This window comes from Octopus bimaculoides, chromosome 25, assembly GCF_046866305.1.
Source record: "Octopus bimaculoides isolate indiv1 chromosome 25, ASM4686630v1, whole genome shotgun sequence".
Taxonomy (NCBI): Eukaryota; Metazoa; Mollusca; class Cephalopoda; order Octopoda; family Octopodidae; genus Octopus; species Octopus bimaculoides.
In genome coordinates this window covers 17,140,640-17,159,730 of record NC_142952.1, presented here as the reverse complement: position 1 = coordinate 17,159,730, position 19,091 = coordinate 17,140,640, and the positions used below count along the sequence as shown (strand labels likewise).

Sequence of the window (19,091 nt, the reverse complement as noted above, 5' to 3'; positions counted from 1 at the left end):
TCCCTAATTCTGATTGAGCAAATCTTTGATCAAAGATGTTCCTGCCTTGGTAGATCCATCTTTTCTTTCTTTCTTTTTTTTTTGTTTAGGTATATCTAAGACAACATTATCCAATGTTTCTTCCCCATTAAGAAGTGATGTGCTTGCTCTTTCTTGTGAGTATAGTAACCCTGTATCAGTTCCCTGCTGACTGGTACTGGTTGATGTTTTTTGGTCCTTTCTGTTGATGTTTAGCTCCAGATCAAGTAGAGCTCTGGTCAAATATATTCCAACTATGACCATTTCACCTTTTTAAGAGTATCTTGAACTCTGTTGTCTTGTGTGTCCTTTTTTCAAGGCAAATTAAAAACGCTTATACATTGAATAACTGCTTGAATTATCACCATCATTGTTTTAATATCCACTCTTCCATGCTTGCATGAGTTGGACAGAGTGCATCGAGGCAGATTTTCTACAGTTGAATGCTCTTCCTGCCACCAACCCTTGCCTCTTTCCAAGCAAGGTAATATTATCCCATGGCCAGACATGTTTTTGCAGAATATTGCAAATGAACAATATTCATGTACAACAATCACCCTGATATCAAGACAAGAGGATTTCTTTCAGTTTCCTTCTACTAAATCCACTCACTTGTGTTGGGCAATTCTGGTTAGTGTTAAGTTAATAAGTTGGTGTAGTCAGAGTCTGTGCCACCACTGAGTGATCCCACAACACCCAACAGAAAAACATAATACACATTAAACAAATCTAAATAAAAAAAAATAAAACAATGTAAAGAGAAAAACATACAAAAATAAACACCATGTTTTATTCTGAAGCAGAAAAAATTGCATTCTACACATTGCTTTACTTGTTCTTCTGTGAATAAAATCTTTTTAATGAAATTGAGGCATTATCACAGTGTTTCTTAAGAAGACTGAGAGGATGGAAAATGGAGCAGACAAATTACATTTAAATTGGACATCTTGAACCTAAATATTCATTTCTACTCTAGGCGAGGGGGCCAGCTGATTAGATCGACCTTAGTATATAACTGGTACTTAATTTATCGACCCTGAAAGGAGGAAAGGCAAAGTCGACCTCGGTGGAATTTGAACTCAGAATGTAAAGACAGACAAAATACAGCTAAGCATTTTGCCTGGCATGCTAATGTTTCTGCCAGCTTTCCGCCTTTTGAACCTAAATATTCTACTTGTTTTATGTTCAGATTTTGCCTCTCACACCTACCCTACAATGTCATTCTAAAAATAAACAATTACATCATTAAAATCTTGAAGCTACAAGATAAAGCATGATTAATTAAAAAACAATGTAATTAAATAAGCATTACATTTCACAGAATAATCTGAATGATGCTAGAGGGTTAATAAATTCAAAATGGCTTTAAACTTTTAAACGTACTCAACCTCACGGTGAAGATGGAAGAAGGCTTACTATGATGGAAACTTTATTTTGTCTTCTTGTTAAGAAAGAGGGAAGAAAGCAGGGAGCAAAATATTTCAATGATATTGGGTGGGGTGAGGAAAGAGAGTTGCTAGTATTCATCTGTTTGAGAACCAGTGATCCCAGCTAAGTGCCAAAATATGCATAATGGTTAACAAGGTCACTTTCAAGGAACCACATCCATACCAATGTTGAATATTCATAGACACTAAGCCTTATTTTTGTCGGAAAAATATTGACTTCGATGTTTTTACTGCTCTGATACAAAAGAAAATTATTGATAGATGCAGATGTGGCTGTGTGGTAAGATGCTTACTTCCCAACCACATGGTTCCAGGTTTAGTTCCACTCTGTGGCACCTTGGGCAAGTGTCTTCTACTATGGCCTTGGGCCAACCAAAGCCTTGTGAGTGGATTTAGTAGACAGAAAATGAGAGAAGCCCATGGGGTACATGTGTGTGTGCGTGTGTTTGTGTGTGTGTGTGTGTGTGTGTGTGTGTGTGTGTGTGTGTGTGTGTGTGTGTGTTTATCTCCCCCCACTGTCACCACTTGACGTCCCTGTAAATTAGTGGTTCAGCAAAAGAGACAGCTAGAATAAGTATCAGGCTTTCAAAAATAAATAAGTACTGGTGTCAATACATTTGACTAAAAATTCTTCAAGGTGGTGCCCCAGCATGGCCGCAATCTAATGACTGAAACAAGAAAAAGAAAAGAAAAGTAAACCAAAAGTACCAGTGCCAAAAAATATTACTCACAGTGGTCCACATGGTTTTCACCCTGTTTAGTTCTGTAAGTGGACATTGGTTGGTGTTGGTTGATACTAAATGGACATTGGTTGGTGTTGGTGTTTGTTTAGTGATATGTTGATGCTGGTTGGTTCATTTGGTACAAACGAACAGTGTAAGCTCATGTTACTTTATCTTTTCTATGAAATCTTTCATACAGTCTTCAGTTAATCAATAATTAACATTTGTCCTTAATGTTAACAACTAATGAACTGACAGGATTCAAATAGACCATACAAACTTAGTGAATGTACATGCATGTTCAAGCACACACACACACACACACATTTACATTTGTGTGTGTGTGTGTGTGTGTGTGTGTGTGTGTGTGTGTTTGCATCTATACATCCTGACACATATTACAAACATTAGCACATGTATGAATGTACACACCAATGAGAATTTCTTACCATTTAATGCACTTACAATATGCAAGTACATACTTGCATAAATGTTTAAATGTATACACAAGCATATGGATATATATATATATTATAGGCGCAGGAGTGGCTCTGTACTAAGTAGCTTGCTTACCAACCACATGTTTCCGGGTTCAGTCCTACTGTGTGGCATCTTGGGCAAGTGTCTTCTACTATAGCCTTTGGCTGACCAAAGCCTTGTGAGTGGATTTGGTAGACAGAAACTGAAAGAAGCCCGTCATATATGTGTGTATGTGTTTGTGTGTCTGTGTTTGTCCCCCCACCATCACTTGATGCTGGTGTGTTTACATCCCCATAACTTAGCAGTTCAGCAAAAGAGACCAATAGAATAAGTACCAGGCTTACAAAGAATAAGTCCTGGGGTCGATTAGTTCAACTAAAGGTGCTGCTCCAGCATGACTGCAGTCAAATGACTGAAACAAATAAAAGAATAAAAGAATATCTTCTCTATAATAACTATTACTTAAACATTTTCTCCCACCATCTCTGATGAAGGGATATGTAAAATATCCTGGAAACAGTTGTAAGACCTTCTCTTTATAAATGTTCTGAAAACTTTCACAGCCTTGGATTTTTTTATCTCACTCTGTTAATTAATATATATACATATATATATATATATAATCAAGAATAAATGGAGCAAAACGTATATAATAAATAAGTTCCTTTAATTCCGACACATGTTTCGAAAATTACATGCACTCTATTCCAAAGAAATAAAAGCTGTTTTTATAAATGTAATTTTCTCTTCAGGGAACCATCCTTTTGAATGCTACCCTGGTAACTATTAACATATTTACCTTATCGAAGTTTTTCAACTAAGATAATATAAATACATACATAAACAAATATATATATATATATATATATATATAAATATATATATATATATATATATATATATATATATATATATATATATATATATATATATATATATATATACAAAGTATGGGCGCTTGGTTCACAGTTTATCTAAACAATTAGGTACACTAGGTAAGTGCTGTAATCGATTACTAGGTCTCCAAGGTTATGGGCCGAGGCAGTAGTTATGGAGTGATTGCAGATTTCCAATGCAGTGGATATACAATTGTTAAGCAGGACAGCAAACATTAAGGCAAGGCAAACATCTCAAGTCATATACAATATTATTATAGGAAGAAATTTAAAATCTTACAGCTGTTTCTGGGAAAAACAGGGAAAAAATAGGGAAAATGAGAATGGTATATATTAATGAGGTGACAACATAGAGGAAGGTAGTAAAAGAATAAGGAGATTGAAAGAAAGAAGAAAAAACTCGCATAAGAGTTCATAGTTCAACTTTTCGAAGTTATAGGAACCAGAGCATGAGTCCTGAGGTGCAATCCTGCATAGATCCAACCCACATGGATATACACAGGATTGCACCTAAGGACTTACGCTCATGGATCTATTTTTTCTTTTTTTCCCCTATTTGTCTCTGATGACAGAATATCCCATACTTGGGGATATCCCAAAAACAGCAGTAAGATTTTAAATTTCTTCCTATAATAATACTGTGTATGACTTGAGATGTTTGCCTTGCCTCAATGCTTGCTGTCCTGTTTAACAATTATATATATATAAAGATATATATATATATATATATATATATATATATATATATATATAGTCACTATGAGGATATTTAGACCTCTTATATGGATATTTTATCCAAGATACACTGGATTATATATTTGTATATGTTTTGTAGTTTAAATTGGATGCAAAATGAAACAAGTGTATATGAAGATGTTAATTAATTAATAAATTAATTTGTATCCATTAGATCTCTCTATTTTCAAACTTAATAATATTATATATATAATAATATAATATATATATATATGCATATATATATACATATATGTACATACTTACATATATAGGTACAGGACCTCATAGAATATAAACAACATGAAATACAAAATATGAAAACATGGAATATAAACCTTTTTGTGAACAATGAAAGAAACAAATGGAAAGCAAGACATAAAGAACGACCCTTCATCAGTTATCGGCCATTTTATCTACTCTGCATTTCAAGCAATTATGATGTGTGTGTGTGTGTATGTATGTATTTATGTATGTATATATGTATGCATGTATAGGTGGAGGTGTGGCTGTATGGTAAGAAGCTGGCTTCCCAACCATGTGGTTTCAGATTAACTTCCACTGCATATAGCCCTTTGGGTAAGTGTCTTTGACTATAGCCCCAGGCCAATGAAAACCTTGTGAGCGGATTTGGTAGACAGAAACTGAAAGAAACCTGTAATGTGTATGTGTGTGTGTGTGTGTGTGTGTGTAAATGTGTGTGAGCATGCAAGAGTGTATGCTTTGTGTGTGTGATGTTGCCCCTTTGTTTTAACTTCACATGATAGCTATTAAATATGTGTCATCATAATAGAAGCTGCATCTTTCATTTACAATCTTACAAGAAAATATGTTTATTTATGGAGAAATATTACCTTATTTGAAAACAGGTGAGAATTGGTAATAGGAAGGGCCTCTAGCCATAGAAAATTTCACCTCAACAAATTCCATCTGACCTATGCAAGCATGCAAAAGTGGACATTAAACAATGATGATGATGACAATATATATATATATACATTCATATATATATATACATATATATATATATATATTAATAAATTACAGGGTAGCAAAAAAATTTTAAAAATTTTATTTACCACCAGTGGTCTAGCGAGAGTAAAAAACAGTTAATAGACTATGTATTATTCATTTAAAATGCAGAGATGCCTATAATAGGACATCTAACCCGCTAGAAATAGTAGCAAAATACTACATACCACAAAATTAGGGATAATTTCGAAATTTATTTTTCATTCCCTTTCGAAATTATCCCTAATTTTGTGGTATGTAGTATTTTGCTACTATTTCTAGCGGGTTAGATGTCCTATTATAGGCATCTCTGCATTTTAAATAAAAGTATATATATATATATTTATATATATATATATACAGGGGTTGAACAAAATAATGGAAACACCTTAAAATTAAAAACAAATTTATTTTAATATGGGGTAGGGCTGCCTTTGGCAGTAATTATAGCTTGAATTCTATGACATATGGACTCATACAAAGTTTGAATTTGTTTCCAAAAGAATTTTTCTCCATTCTTCAGTTGAAACAGTCTCCAGTTCTTTCAGTGATGATGGTGTAGGATATTGACTCCTTACCTGTTTTTCTAAAATGCACCATAAATGTTCAATAACTTTGAGATCTGGGGAATGTGGTGGCCAGATAAGATGTTCAACTTCACTAGAATGTTCCTCGTGCCATTCAGTAACAATTTTAACTGTGTGAATTGGTGCATTATCAACCTGAAAGATTGCGCTTCTCTCCAGAAACAGTTCCGCAACCATAAGATAAATTTGATCAGATAAAATGCTTAAATAGTCTTGACTATTAATTCTGCCATGAAGGGAAACCATTGGGCCAGCAGATTTCCAAGATATAGCCCCACCAGATAATCACAGATCCTCCTCCATGTTTAACAGTTGGAAGAAGGCAGTCTGGGTCAAATGCTTCTTTTGGCTGTCTCCACACATATACAAACAGTTTTTGTGTGTTATTTTAAATGGCTTATAAACACCTTCCACGCTACAATTATATATATATATATATATATATATATATATATATATATATATATATATATATTTATATTTATATTGGGTGATTTTCAGCATGCGTGTATATGGGTGGAAATGAGTGCTTTTCTAGTTTGTTTCTGTTCATGTTCAGTTATAATAAAAACAATTTTAAACCATCAATCTGATGGGTTACTCTAAACTTTTGCAGAGTACAAATTTATTAATCTTATACAAGAATATTGTTGACAGTGACTTCAAAGTTTCAGACAGCTAAACCATATATACATACATATATATATATATATATATATATATATATATATATATATATAAATATGACAAGCTTCTTAGTTTCTGCTTACCAAATCCACTCACAAGGTTTTGGTCAGCCTGGAGCCATAGTAGAAGATACTTGCCCAAGGTGCCATGTGGTGGGACTGAACCTGGAACCATGTATTTGAGAAGTAAAATGGAAGAGATGTTGATTCTGTATGTCACATTAGAGGTGACCAGTCTAGGAGAGCAGTAATCTCAAACAGAAATTTATACAGGATATAAGGGGACACCTTACACAAGCTATAGACAATCTGTTTTGTGTTGCCCCTATGTAATTACATATTCCCCAATCAGTAGACGGTGATTTGAAGAACATACAGGTGTAAAAACCTTGGAAACAAAAACAAAAATAACACTTCTATTATTACTGTCCTTGTGTATGCCAGGTGACAATGGAGAGTGGCAGGATGTGAGACTGTTTTTGAATACATCCAACCCACACAAACAAGGAAAAGGATGCAGGAAAATGAGGAAGATGTTGATGATGATTAGATATCAAAGTTTCATGCTTTCCAGAGCAATAATGAAGCATTAGCTTTGAATAAACAAATAAATTCTGCTGTTATGCGTTGAATGCTCTTTCTCATCATTCAATGTCATTTATACACTCAAGTGTACACGTGCATGCGAGTGTGTGCCTGTATGTGTGTGTGTGTGTGCGTGTATTAGAATAGGAGAACAGTTACAGTCTATTAGGTAATAATCCAATAAAAATAATAGCCAAAGTTAATGATGTGGAAATATGAAGCTATTGTAGCAGTAACACACAACAGGTGTGTGTATGTGTGTATAAATGCAGGTGTGGCTGTGTGGTAAGAAGCTTGCTTCACAACTACATGAGTCTGGGTTCAGTCCCACTGTGTGGCACCTTGGGCAAGTGTATTCTACTATAGCCTTTAGCCAACTAAGCCTTATGAGTGAATGTAGTAGAAGGAAACTAAAAGAAGCCCATCATATTTGTGTGTGTGTGTGTGTGTGTCTTTGTGCCTGTTTGTCCCCCACCACCACCACTTGACAACTGTTGTAGTGTTGGTGTGTTTACATCCCCATAACTTGATGGTTCGGTAAAAGTGATCAATAGAATAAGTACGAGGCTTAAAAAAGTACTGGGGTAGATTGATTTGATTAAAAATTCTTCAAGTTGGTGCCCCAGCATGGTCACAGTCTAATGACTAAAACCAAAGATAAAAGATATATATATATAAGGATTTACTTTTCATAATGAGATAAAAAACCAAGGCTGTGTATATTTTAGAACATTTATAAATAGAAGGTCTTACAGCTGTTTCCAGGATATTTATTATATCCCTTCATCGGAGGCAGTGTGAGAGGATGGTTAAGCAACAGTTAATTTAGATAAGATAGGAAATAGAGAGTGAATTGAAGGAACGAAAATAGATGTGAGATATGCGTGGATATTGTATTTGTAAATCCATTGTTTAGGCAGAATGGTACACGTATAAGATTCCAATACCTGAAGGTATTGGAAAATATACACAACCTTGGTTTTTTATCTCATTACGAAAAGTAAATCCTTATATTCACAAGCTGATATATAACCTACGTTGGACCCCTTATTCGCATAATAACCGAACCTGGAGCTTAACTATGGTCTATCCATAGCACTTGCTCAGCATTACCTGAAACCTCTGGGTCTAATTGACACCACTATCGCTCATAACCTATATATATATATATATATATATATATATATATATACACACACATACACTTCGAGTGCATGTTTATAAGCAGCTTTAAAAACAAAAAAAACTTTAAGAACTCAATAGAAGTGTAGATTCTAAATATTTTATAGACGCAAAATACAAGGTAACAGTAACTTCGAAGTCTAACTGACAACAGCTCATCAAACTGCAACTATTCATATGTACATTCATTCATTTGTTTCCCCATTTCTTCATGCTTGCATGGGTTAGATATGTCATTTAAACATTGTCTTACAGCCAGATGCCCTTTCTAACACTAATCTTTACCTCTTTTTCCAAGTAAGGTATCTTATATTCCACACAGCATTAAAGGTATAAAGTGAGCAGAACATTTTTATATTTCCATTTGTTCTGTTTTACTAATAACCATTGTCTGTCTTTTTTTTTTTTTTTTGCTTTCATAATTAGGCCTTTCTTGTCACTTGACTCTTTTATAGAATCAACATAAAATGTAAAACAACACTAACATGCCTTGAGCCTTCACAGGTCCTACGTTTGACCAATGCCAAAACTCAGACAATAACAGGGTACAAACGATACATTAGATCCATCATGGGTTATGCTAGACCTATAAAATATCTTTTTTACATCAGTGGCTCTCACATGATGCTCCATTGTGAATTGGAGGATCATGAATTTTTTAAACTATAATTTAAGATCCATACTGATGCTTGTTGTATTATATAAAAAAAACTGTTACACTATGGGATCCTCTAAATCATACTATATCATAAATATTACTCTATTCTATTCATTCTTTTAGAAAATCATATCAATGTACGAGTCACCATAATGGTTGCTTGATATGCTAGAAATAACAGCCAGATTTCCTCTGTATCACATGTTACCATTTTGAGAGTATAAGTGATTTGAGAGGAAAACTGGAAATATGAGGCATAAGATGTAGTGTACAAGAGAAAAGACTGTGCTGGTATAGTCATGTGATGCATAAGAATAAAGATAGTTGCATCAAGAGGTGCTGATCTCTAATTGTGGAGGGAACATACAGAAAAAGTAAACCCAGGAAGACATGGGACAAAGTGGTGAGAAGGGATCTTTAGATGTTGAAATTCACAGAGGGGATGACAAGGAACTGAGACTTCTGGTGGTTAGCTGTTCTTGAGAAGACATGTCAAGCAGAGTAAAATCATGGTTGTCCTTGCATACTGGTATGTCCCCTGCATCCCTCTCCAGCTGAGCAATCCTAATCTTGCGGGTTTGTGGGTGTTGGTGCCACAATAAAAGCACATGTACCAGTGCCATGTAAATGCATCCATGCCAGTGCTGCATAAAAGCATCCAGTACACTCAGTAAAGTGGTTGCAGTTAGGAAGGGAATCCAACCATAGAAACCAGGCCAAAACAGACATGGAGCCTGGGCAGCTCTCCAGCTGGCCATCACCTGTTAAGCCATCCAACCCATGCCAGCATGGAAAATGGACATTAGAAGAAGAAGAAGAAGAAGAAGAAGAAGAAGAAGAAGAAGAAGAAGAAATAGTAGTCGTAGTTCAGTAATGTAATTGCATCAAATTATTTGTGAAGTTTATGAAAGGCTCTTTCGTTACGCCATCTAAATGTAACAGTGGCAAACCGTGTTATAGTGGCAATGCCTCTACTTGTTACAGATTTCTCCTTCATGCCCCATCTCCAATAATCTTCCAAACATTTTCTATAGGGTTGAGATCAGGACTTTGAGGCGGCCAGTCCATGAAATCAACCCCTTCATCACTCAAAAAATCTTTGAATCTCCTTGCAGTGTGACAGGGAGTATTGTCCTGTATGAAGATAGGAGGTTGAACTGACGTAGATCGGAGATGTAGAAGGGCATGCTAAGAATCTGCTTGTAGATTTCAGCATTGACAGTCCTTTGTAGGCGAATAAGTGGATCAGGTCCAACAGCAGAGATCACCCCCCCCCCCCCCCCATACCATTACACTGCCTCCTCCATATTTCACTGTCTCCTTCACACATGCACAAGATAACCTTTCACCACTTCTTCATCGGACATACATCCCACCATTGGAACCAGTCACATTAAACTTCGATTCATCGCTAAAATGAACTTGCAACCACTGTTCTTCTGTCCAAATGACATGATCTTGAGCAAAACAAAGACGGGCTCTTTGATTCTTCTTGGAGATCAGAGGTTTCTTTGCCGGTGCCCAAGCAAGCAACCCAGAACCTCATAACTTCCGAGAAACTGTTTTGCGCAATACATTGACATTGGAAGTGGAGCTAAATTCGCAGGATATCTCTAAAACCTATCTTTTAGTGACATTCTAACCATAATAGGATCCTGTCTCGGTGAAGTTTTATGAGGTCTACCAGTTTTGGGTTTAGCATCTGTTGATCATGATGACTTAAAACGAGCTACAATTCGTAGACCTGCCTACAGTAGTTGCTATCACAGAATTTGACTTGCCTTCTTGGCACCATTCGAATGTGACCGATGCCAGTGCTACCTGACTAGCACCTGTGCTGGTGGCACATAAAAAGCACTATTTGAGCATGGCTGATGCCAGTACCACCTGACTGGCTCCTGTGCCAGCAGCACGTAAAAGCACTCACTTCACTCTCGGAGTGGTTGACATTAAGAAGGGCATCCAGCTGTAGAAACCTTGCCAAATCAGCCTGGGGCAGCCTCCCGGATTATAAGTTCTCAGTCGAACCGTCCAACCCATGGCAGCATGGAAATCAGACATTAAATTAGAGAGCAGTCGCCATATTCCCTTACATATTGGCTAACTTTGACGAATGTAGAGTTATATAATTGGATTGTTACCTAACAAATGGTACTGCATTTTAACCCTAGGAAAATGTGTCATTAACCAGCTGGAAAAGACATTTTCATAGGGTTAAAATGTAGTAACATAGTTCTATATAGAACAGCCATGGTATAGTGGAAGAAAACGTTACTGTCTAGTATTGTTACTACTTATATCTCATTTAGAGATTTTAGAACTAAATGGAGAAAAATTTCCAGCACCTTAAAGTATGGTAGTTCAGTTTCTTAATCAAAAAAAAAAAAGGTAAAAAAATTATAATAATGAACCAATGAAAAATTAAAATACTTTATTATTATTCTCTTTTTGTGTGTACGAGTGTAAGGTGGAGTTGTCTTCATTAAACATAATAATTATAATGATATTATTTAGCAAAATAGTAAACTTCTTCAAACACCCGTTCTGGTTCAGAAGGTAGATCATATGAATTAAACTTGATTTCTATCGACGGTTCTTGGATAGGTTTTACATCTTGTTCCTCATCTATCTGTTATGACAACAAAAGAAAAAAATATAATGAAGACAAAACATTACAAAAAAAAAAAATCTACCAAATTAAAAAAATATATATAAGATACTATGAAATAATGAAATGCTCTAGCTAAAAGATTTGTATGCAAGAGATCATCTAGCTCAGTGATTCTCAACCCGGGTCCATATAAGATGTTTGGGGATCCATGCAACAAAATAGTAAATTGAGGATCCACACTAGTATATTAAGGGCCCCTGAAAAAATTTTGCTTTCAATGTATTACAAGAAACAGCCAGGTTTCTTTCTCTAACATTTTACACAGTTCAACCTACACAAGTTGATATGTGAAGAAAACAAAATAGGAATTTTGAAAAAACTGGTTTCATCCATTATCAGCTCACTTTTGAATATTTCAGTCAATGGGACTTTCATCTCTTCTGAAGAACTTGTAACTGATAAAATGGCAAAAAAGTAACCCAAAATCTCTTTAGACTCAGAAAATTCTTCTTCCCCCAGCATTTGCTGACCTTCTTGAATAAGACCAACAATGGAATCCTGTTATCACTTATGGCTTGTAGACTTAATCTATTGCTTGGTTCAACACAACTAACTGATCCTTGGGTGTCTTTACCAGAGTCCACAGTTGCAAGTATCTAAATCTCTGGTTTGAGAATACCTCTTTCTCCACGCCCACTAGTCCTGAGAGCCCTGTAGTGGACCATATTCACTACCTTTTCTTCCTGATTAAATGGGTGCATAAGGATGAAAATTCCCATCTCTTTGGGTTTTGTAGACTTGCAAGCTGCACGACATCCTCACAAGTGTCAATGGGACAACAAAAGCACATAAAAAATACTATAAAGTGGTTGGCATTAGGAAGGGATCCAGTTGTAGAAACCACACCAAAGCAGATCCTGAGACATGATGCAGTCCTTGAACCCATCAAATCATGTCAAAATGTCCAACCTACACCAGCATAGAACAGACATCAAATGATGATGATGATAATGATGATAGTGTGTGTGTGTGTGTGTGTGTGTGTGTGTGCATGCATGCATGTATTTCAACTAAACACAGCATCTTTGAGATTGTGTGTGAGAATAAGTCTGTGCAGTCAAAATAAAAGTTCAATGTTTAAATTTTTTCTACAAATGTGAAAAAGATAAATATAATATTCTGAACTTGGTCAATTTGGAGATACACTCATATAATGTGATTCATTAAAATATCATGATACACTGATCTAATCAGCTCAGCTCCCCACTGGTAACTTAAAAAAAATGATTTTATGGTGATGATTAAAGGCACTTTGTGGTTATGTCACATTAAGTAGAGTGACAATGACTTCACAGTAGCTCAAGGCAATATCCATTGGTATTTAGATAATCTAACATAATGGTAACTAGAGGGACAGTGTCACTATAGGTACTTAGAGAGAGTGATTTCACAGTACCTAGACTTATGGTACCAAGAGGGAGAATGCTGCAGCCACTTAGAGAGAGAGAGAGAGTGACGTCACAGTTACTTTGAGAGAGTGACTTTAGGGTATTGAAGAAAAGAGACCTCACAGTATCTAGAAACAATGATCTGATGGTACTTAGAGAGAGGAACCACAGGCTTACATGTATGCTCATTGGCCAGCTTTGCATCAAAACAGAATTGAGTTAATGTTCCCCAAATCTAAACTCAATGAGCTATTCATATACTCCTGAACTCAGACAGTGAACCTGCCCATCACTTATTTACACATCATTGATGAAATTAATGGTCAAGCAAAACAGCAACAGTAGATTTATAAGTGTCTAAATAAAAACTGTTGGGTAGCATCCCAGAATAGTGTTCAAAATAAAGATGCTACATGGAATAATGTCCCAAACAGATATGGCCAGTAAAGACCTAAAACAGTGCCATAAATAAAACTACATAATAACTTCAGTGTCTTTAATAAATCACAGAGTAAGGTTTTAGATTAATGTCCTAAATAAAACTGCCTGGTAAAGTTTAGATTTGCATACTCAGAGTAAGGTCCTAGTGGTGCACCCTAAACAAATAAGGGTCAACTTGCAAGAAATAACAGTAAGACATCTCATAAATTGAACTGTACTGTCTTCAGAAAAGAGAATGGTAAAGTAGTCTTTGATACACTATTCTCTGAGAGGAAAATAATAATGGACAGAATACTTTTGAGCATTAATTTATATAATTAGAGCTGATCTGGATCTAAACAACTATAACAACAATAATGAACCAATGAGGAAACCTTTATACAGTTGTTCAAACTGCTAGAAATAGCATCTAAATCTCCCTAAACCCACACTCTGCCATCTTAAAAAGTGAACCTGATAAATACTGTGGCCCTGTGTTCCCTGAACATAGCAAAAACAGCTCCCAAAAATTAAAAAAATAGTGTTTTTGATCATAAAGCTGCTCAATCAGCCTTGACTTGGATCTAAATAACAACAATGACAAAAATGCTAGAACAATATATATACAGCACAATTATATTCACTCCGCCCCCACCTCTCTCATTTGAAGTGCAAAAGTCTGAAACCTGTGACATTCTCCAATTTCCACAGCAGCTGAATTTATCAAATTCTTTCTCTACCTTGCAAAGTTCTTTTATCAACTCTCTTACGGATTAAATGCTGTCAATACAGACTGTCATTAACCATTCTAAGGTTTGGGATTTTACCCAAGACAAAATGGCAGTAGTACCAGGCCTTGCACATGCATATTAATTCCCAAAATAAATACTATAACATGATTTCACTATATTTTGAATAAATTATTTAAAAAAGATGTTGACAATCTTCAGTTGATCTGGGAATGTTGATTCCCTCAGAATTCTTGTATCCAAGGTATCCAGAAGATGGTTCAAGTGGATTCATAAGAATATGCAAAAAAAAAATAATAAACAAAATATAGAAAATAAAAATAAAATTTTACTTCTATATTTTTTTATATTGAGGGAAAATATTTTTTTCGAAATACTGAACTAATTTACATAATTACGGGAAATTAATTATTTTTATAATCATTATAGGAGCAGGTGTGGTTGTGTGATAAAAAGCTTGCTTTCCAACCTCATGGTTTCAGGTTCAGTCCCACTTCATGATACCCTGGGCAAGTGTCTTCTACTATAGCCTTAGGGTGAACAAAGCCTTGTGAATGGATTTGGTAAATGGAAACTGAAAGAAGCATGTTGTATATATATATATATATATATATATATATATATGTGTGTGTGTGTGTGTGGTGTGTGTGTGTGTCTTTGTGTCTGTGTTTGTCCCCCACCACCGCTTGACAACTAATGTTGGTGTGTTTACATACCCATAACTTAGCAGTTCAACAAAAGAGACTGATAGAATAAGTGCTAGACTTTAAAAAAAATAAGTCCTGATGTCAATTTGTTCAACTAAAACCCTTCAAGGTGGTGCCCCAGCATGGTCACAGTCAAATGATTGAAACAAGTAAAAGATAAAAAATAAAAGATTAATTTTTCTCACTCCCTGGTGTAGTGCTTGGGACAAGTATATACAATGGTTTTAGCTTTTCTATCAGATGTTCAAAAGAACAAAATTCAGTAGATGCCACATGGAAAGATATGCTTCTGTGCTAAATTCCAGTCACTTAAGAGCCAAACAATGGCCTACAACTTGAAACATATACATTCATTTTTATATAAGATAATAATTTTAAAAGCTGAGATACAATCTATTAGGATCATAAAAAGGGTAAAGAGTAAAGACCCCCCCTCAGTCATGAATGACCATGGGATTGCATCCAGAAAGTTACCCTCCAAGGCACAAGTTTGGGCAAGGCTGTTTATGGAAGACCAGCAGTTGCCCATGTATACCAGCCTCCCCTCTCTCCATGCCACTGATGTTATCCAAAGGAAAGGCAGAGGCTGACACAGCTTGGCACCAGTGATATCACAACTCGTTTCTACAGATGAGTGAACCGGAGCAACGTGAAATAAAGTTTTTTGCTCAAGAACACAACACAGCCCAGTCCAGAAATCAAACTCAATACCTCGTGATTGTGAGCCTGACACTCTAACCACTAAGCCATGCTCCTTCACATTTTATTAAGACTATATCCTGGCCTTTAACCCTTTAGCATTCAGATCACTCTATCAAATGTAGAGATTATTTATTCACATTGTTTTGAATTAATCATGTATTATCTAGTAGCTTTGATGATGTGATTGTTTATATTAAGAATGATATTGTAGGGTAGGTGTACGAAGCATGATCTGACCAGTTTAACCCTTTAGAATTCAGATTACTTTGTCAAATGTAACGCTTATTTATTCATATTGTTTTAAATCTATCATTCATTATCTTGTAGCTTCAAGTTATTAATGTCATTGTTTATTTTTAGCCTGTCATTGTATGGTACATGTAAGAAACCAGATCTCTCAAGTCTGAGCATAATACAGGTAGAATATTTAGGCCAAATACGACTGGTTTGAATGCTAAAGGGTTAAATATAAAACAGAATGTTTGGGCCTGGTATGGCCAGTTTGAATGCTAAAGGGGTAATGTAAGTACATTGTACCCCTAAATGAAAAGCAAAAAGGTATATTTAGACATAAAGCAATACCTCAAAATCTCCTTTCCCAACCATTGCACAATGGAAAAATAGATATAAAAATGATGATAATTTACAAATGCTTAGAGTATTACAAATGCCTCATGTGGGATGTGTGGTAAAAATTTTGCTTCCCAATCTCATGGTTATGGGTTCAGTTCCAATGTGTAGCACTTTAGGCAAGTGTCTTCAAATATAACCCTGGGCTGACCAAAGACTTGTGAGTAGATTTGGTAGAGAGAAACTGAAAGAGGCCTATTGTGTTGCGTGTGTGAGTGAATTCTTGACATTATATGATAGTTAAAAATGAGTGACACTGTCATACAAGCTGTGCTATTCATTTCCAGTATTCTCTGAGACCATGTCTGGCCATGGGGAAATATTACCTTGCTTGGAGACAGATCAGGGTATGCGACAGGAAAGACATCTGGCCGAAGAAAATGTGACTTAAACAAACGCTGTCTGACCTATGCAAGCACAGGAAACTGGATATTAAATGATGATGATGATGATGTTGTTATGATATGAGAAACTTAATATAAAATATCTTGATCAAAACTGGAGAGAAGTTTTATAGTTGAGTATAAAAAGAGATTTAGGTATGTGAAACTATTAATCTAGACATGTTCTTTTTTTTACTCTTTCTGTTTTTTTGTCTCTGTTTTCTTTCCTCATTCCTTTTTGTCGAAGAGCAGGAGATCAAAGCATCAAAAACTTTTCCATTTTTCCTGAGCATCAAACCAAACCAACACACTTTGTTTGTTGTCCCCTTACCTGTCTCATCTTTTAGATTTTTTGTACATTTGAACCATGTAAAAAAAGATACATGGATAAAATATATTACTGAAATTTAGGGACAAAAAGTCTATTCATCATTAACATCATCATTTAATACCCCTTTTCTCATGCTGGCATGGGTTGGAGGTTTGAAAGGAACCAATGAGCCAGAGGGCTGCACCAAGCACCAATGTCTGCTTTACTATGGTTTCTAATGCTGAATACTCTCCTCCTCTTCATCTGACTTACACACAGAACCCCCACTACCTTTCTTCCTTTTGATGACCCTCTCGCAATTCCTTGATGCTCCAGATCATTTCTCCCTTTCCTTGACCCTTTTCCCTCACACCTATTCATTATGTTGGATAATCCTAGACACCTCCCTCCATAATCCACCTAATCACTTTCCTATTCTATACCCATCTTTCTCAATAATCCATTACCCCATAATCTACACCCTTTCTCTGTTCCCCTCCATCCCTTTCCAATTACTGCCTACTCTGCTACTCTTTCCATTATCATCCTATTCTAACTAGAAATCCATCCCTCTCATCTCACACTCTTTATCACCCTATCTAGAATCATTGCAACCTCTCTCATCTCCTTCAGTTTCAGCTCTCAGTTTTGCAAGATGATCTCAATAGAGCTGGTACCATGTAAAAAGACCCAGTACATTCTATAAAGTGATTGGCATTATGAAGGATGTCCAGCTGTAAAAACCATGCCAAAGTAGACTCATTGAATTCTGTCAAAATGTCCAATCCATGCCAGGATGGAAGATACATGTTACATCATGATGATGATAATAATACGTTATATAGTATATAATATGGTACATTTTATATCATAAATATTTTATAGTATATATTACATAGTATATTACAGCATATATCATATAATATATTGTATATATCATAAAGTATATAGTATATATATATATATATATATATATATATATATATATAGCAGAATAATAAAAAGATAGTTCTTGGAAAGTTCTGGAAAAAATGAGTAGAGATGGGTTTTTGGGGGTAGATCATTTTTATTTTAATCTTAATAATAATGTTTACAATGAATTACTCTGATATGAGCTTCAAGCTTCGAGTAGCCGTTTTCAAATTGAAAAATGTATGTTTTACTGGTTGCTTAAATAGCAAAAGATATTTTTCTTACAAGTATCAAACTGAAAACGGCTACATAAAGCTCGAAACTCATATCAGAGTAACTCACTGTAAACATTATTATTAAGATTAAAGTAAAACTTATCCCCATAAAAAAGCCATCTCTGTTCCTTTTTACAAATATATATATATAGATATATATATATATATATAGAGAGAGAGAGAGAGGGGGGGATGGCTTGCTATGGACATGGCTGAACAAGGGGTTTCTGCACCTGAAAAATCCCTTTCTAAAATGTAGGTTTGAGGAAGCTTTTATTTTGTGACAGTCCAACAGTTGGCCATGCATGCAAGTCTATCTCTTCTTACTGCTAACAACATCCAAGGAAAAGGCAAGGCTCATACAGCTTGGCACTAATATCATTGCAAGCATTGCTGTTAGAATACAAAAGCCAGAATCAGAACTATAAGGCATTCAGTCTGACATTTTTACAATTTCACCAATACATTGCTCCAGAATAGTATTGTCTTTATTGATCCTGAAAGGATGAAAGACCAAACTGACTTTGGCAGGATTTGAACCTGAAATTCAAGAATTTGAAACAAATACCCTGAGATATTCTATCTAACTCTACCTTAACCCTTTTAGCATTCACATTACTCTGTCAAATATAATGCTTATTTATTCACACTGTTTTAAATTAATCATGCATTATCGCTTGGCTGATATGACTGGTTATCTTTAGAACGATATAGTAGTGTAGGTATATAAGGTTGGATCTGGTAAGCTTTAACATAGAACGTGTAGAATATTTGATCTGGATATGGTTAGTTTAAATACTAAAGGGTTAAGGTGAATATTAAGGAGATGAAGTGACAGAATCATTAGATATTTTGGATAGAATGTTTCGTGGTAACTGGTCTGACTTCCTGTGTTCTGAGTTCAAATCCCACTGATGTCATCTTTGCCTTTCATTC

The 19,091-nt window shown here is 35.3% G+C and overlaps 2 protein-coding genes across 5 annotated transcripts in view; both read right to left on the bottom strand.

Annotated features, from left to right (window-relative positions):
- Positions 1 to 19,091, bottom strand: part of LOC106879130 (uncharacterized) — a 66,942-nt gene that overhangs the window by 37,600 nt on the left and 10,251 nt on the right. The window contains exon 1 of one of the 2 annotated variants that reach the window (XM_052976351.2): positions 5,154 to 5,234. The exons of the other annotated variant lie outside the window; for it this stretch is intronic. The gene's annotated coding sequence lies outside the window, so the exon portion shown is untranslated. Of the gene's footprint in view, positions 1 to 5,153; positions 5,235 to 19,091 lie in introns of those variants that run through there. 2 annotated transcript variants of the gene reach the window in all.
- LOC149131104 (uncharacterized) overlaps positions 11,423 to 19,091 on the bottom strand; it is a 35,986-nt gene continuing 28,317 nt past the window's right edge. For all 3 annotated transcript variants that reach the window (XM_089342322.1, XM_089342324.1, XM_089342323.1), the window contains exon 7: positions 11,423 to 11,637. In XM_089342322.1, coding sequence (XP_089198448.1) covers positions 11,515 to 11,637 — 123 coding nt within the window. In that variant the 3' untranslated portion in view covers positions 11,423 to 11,514. The remainder of the gene's footprint in view (positions 11,638 to 19,091) is intronic.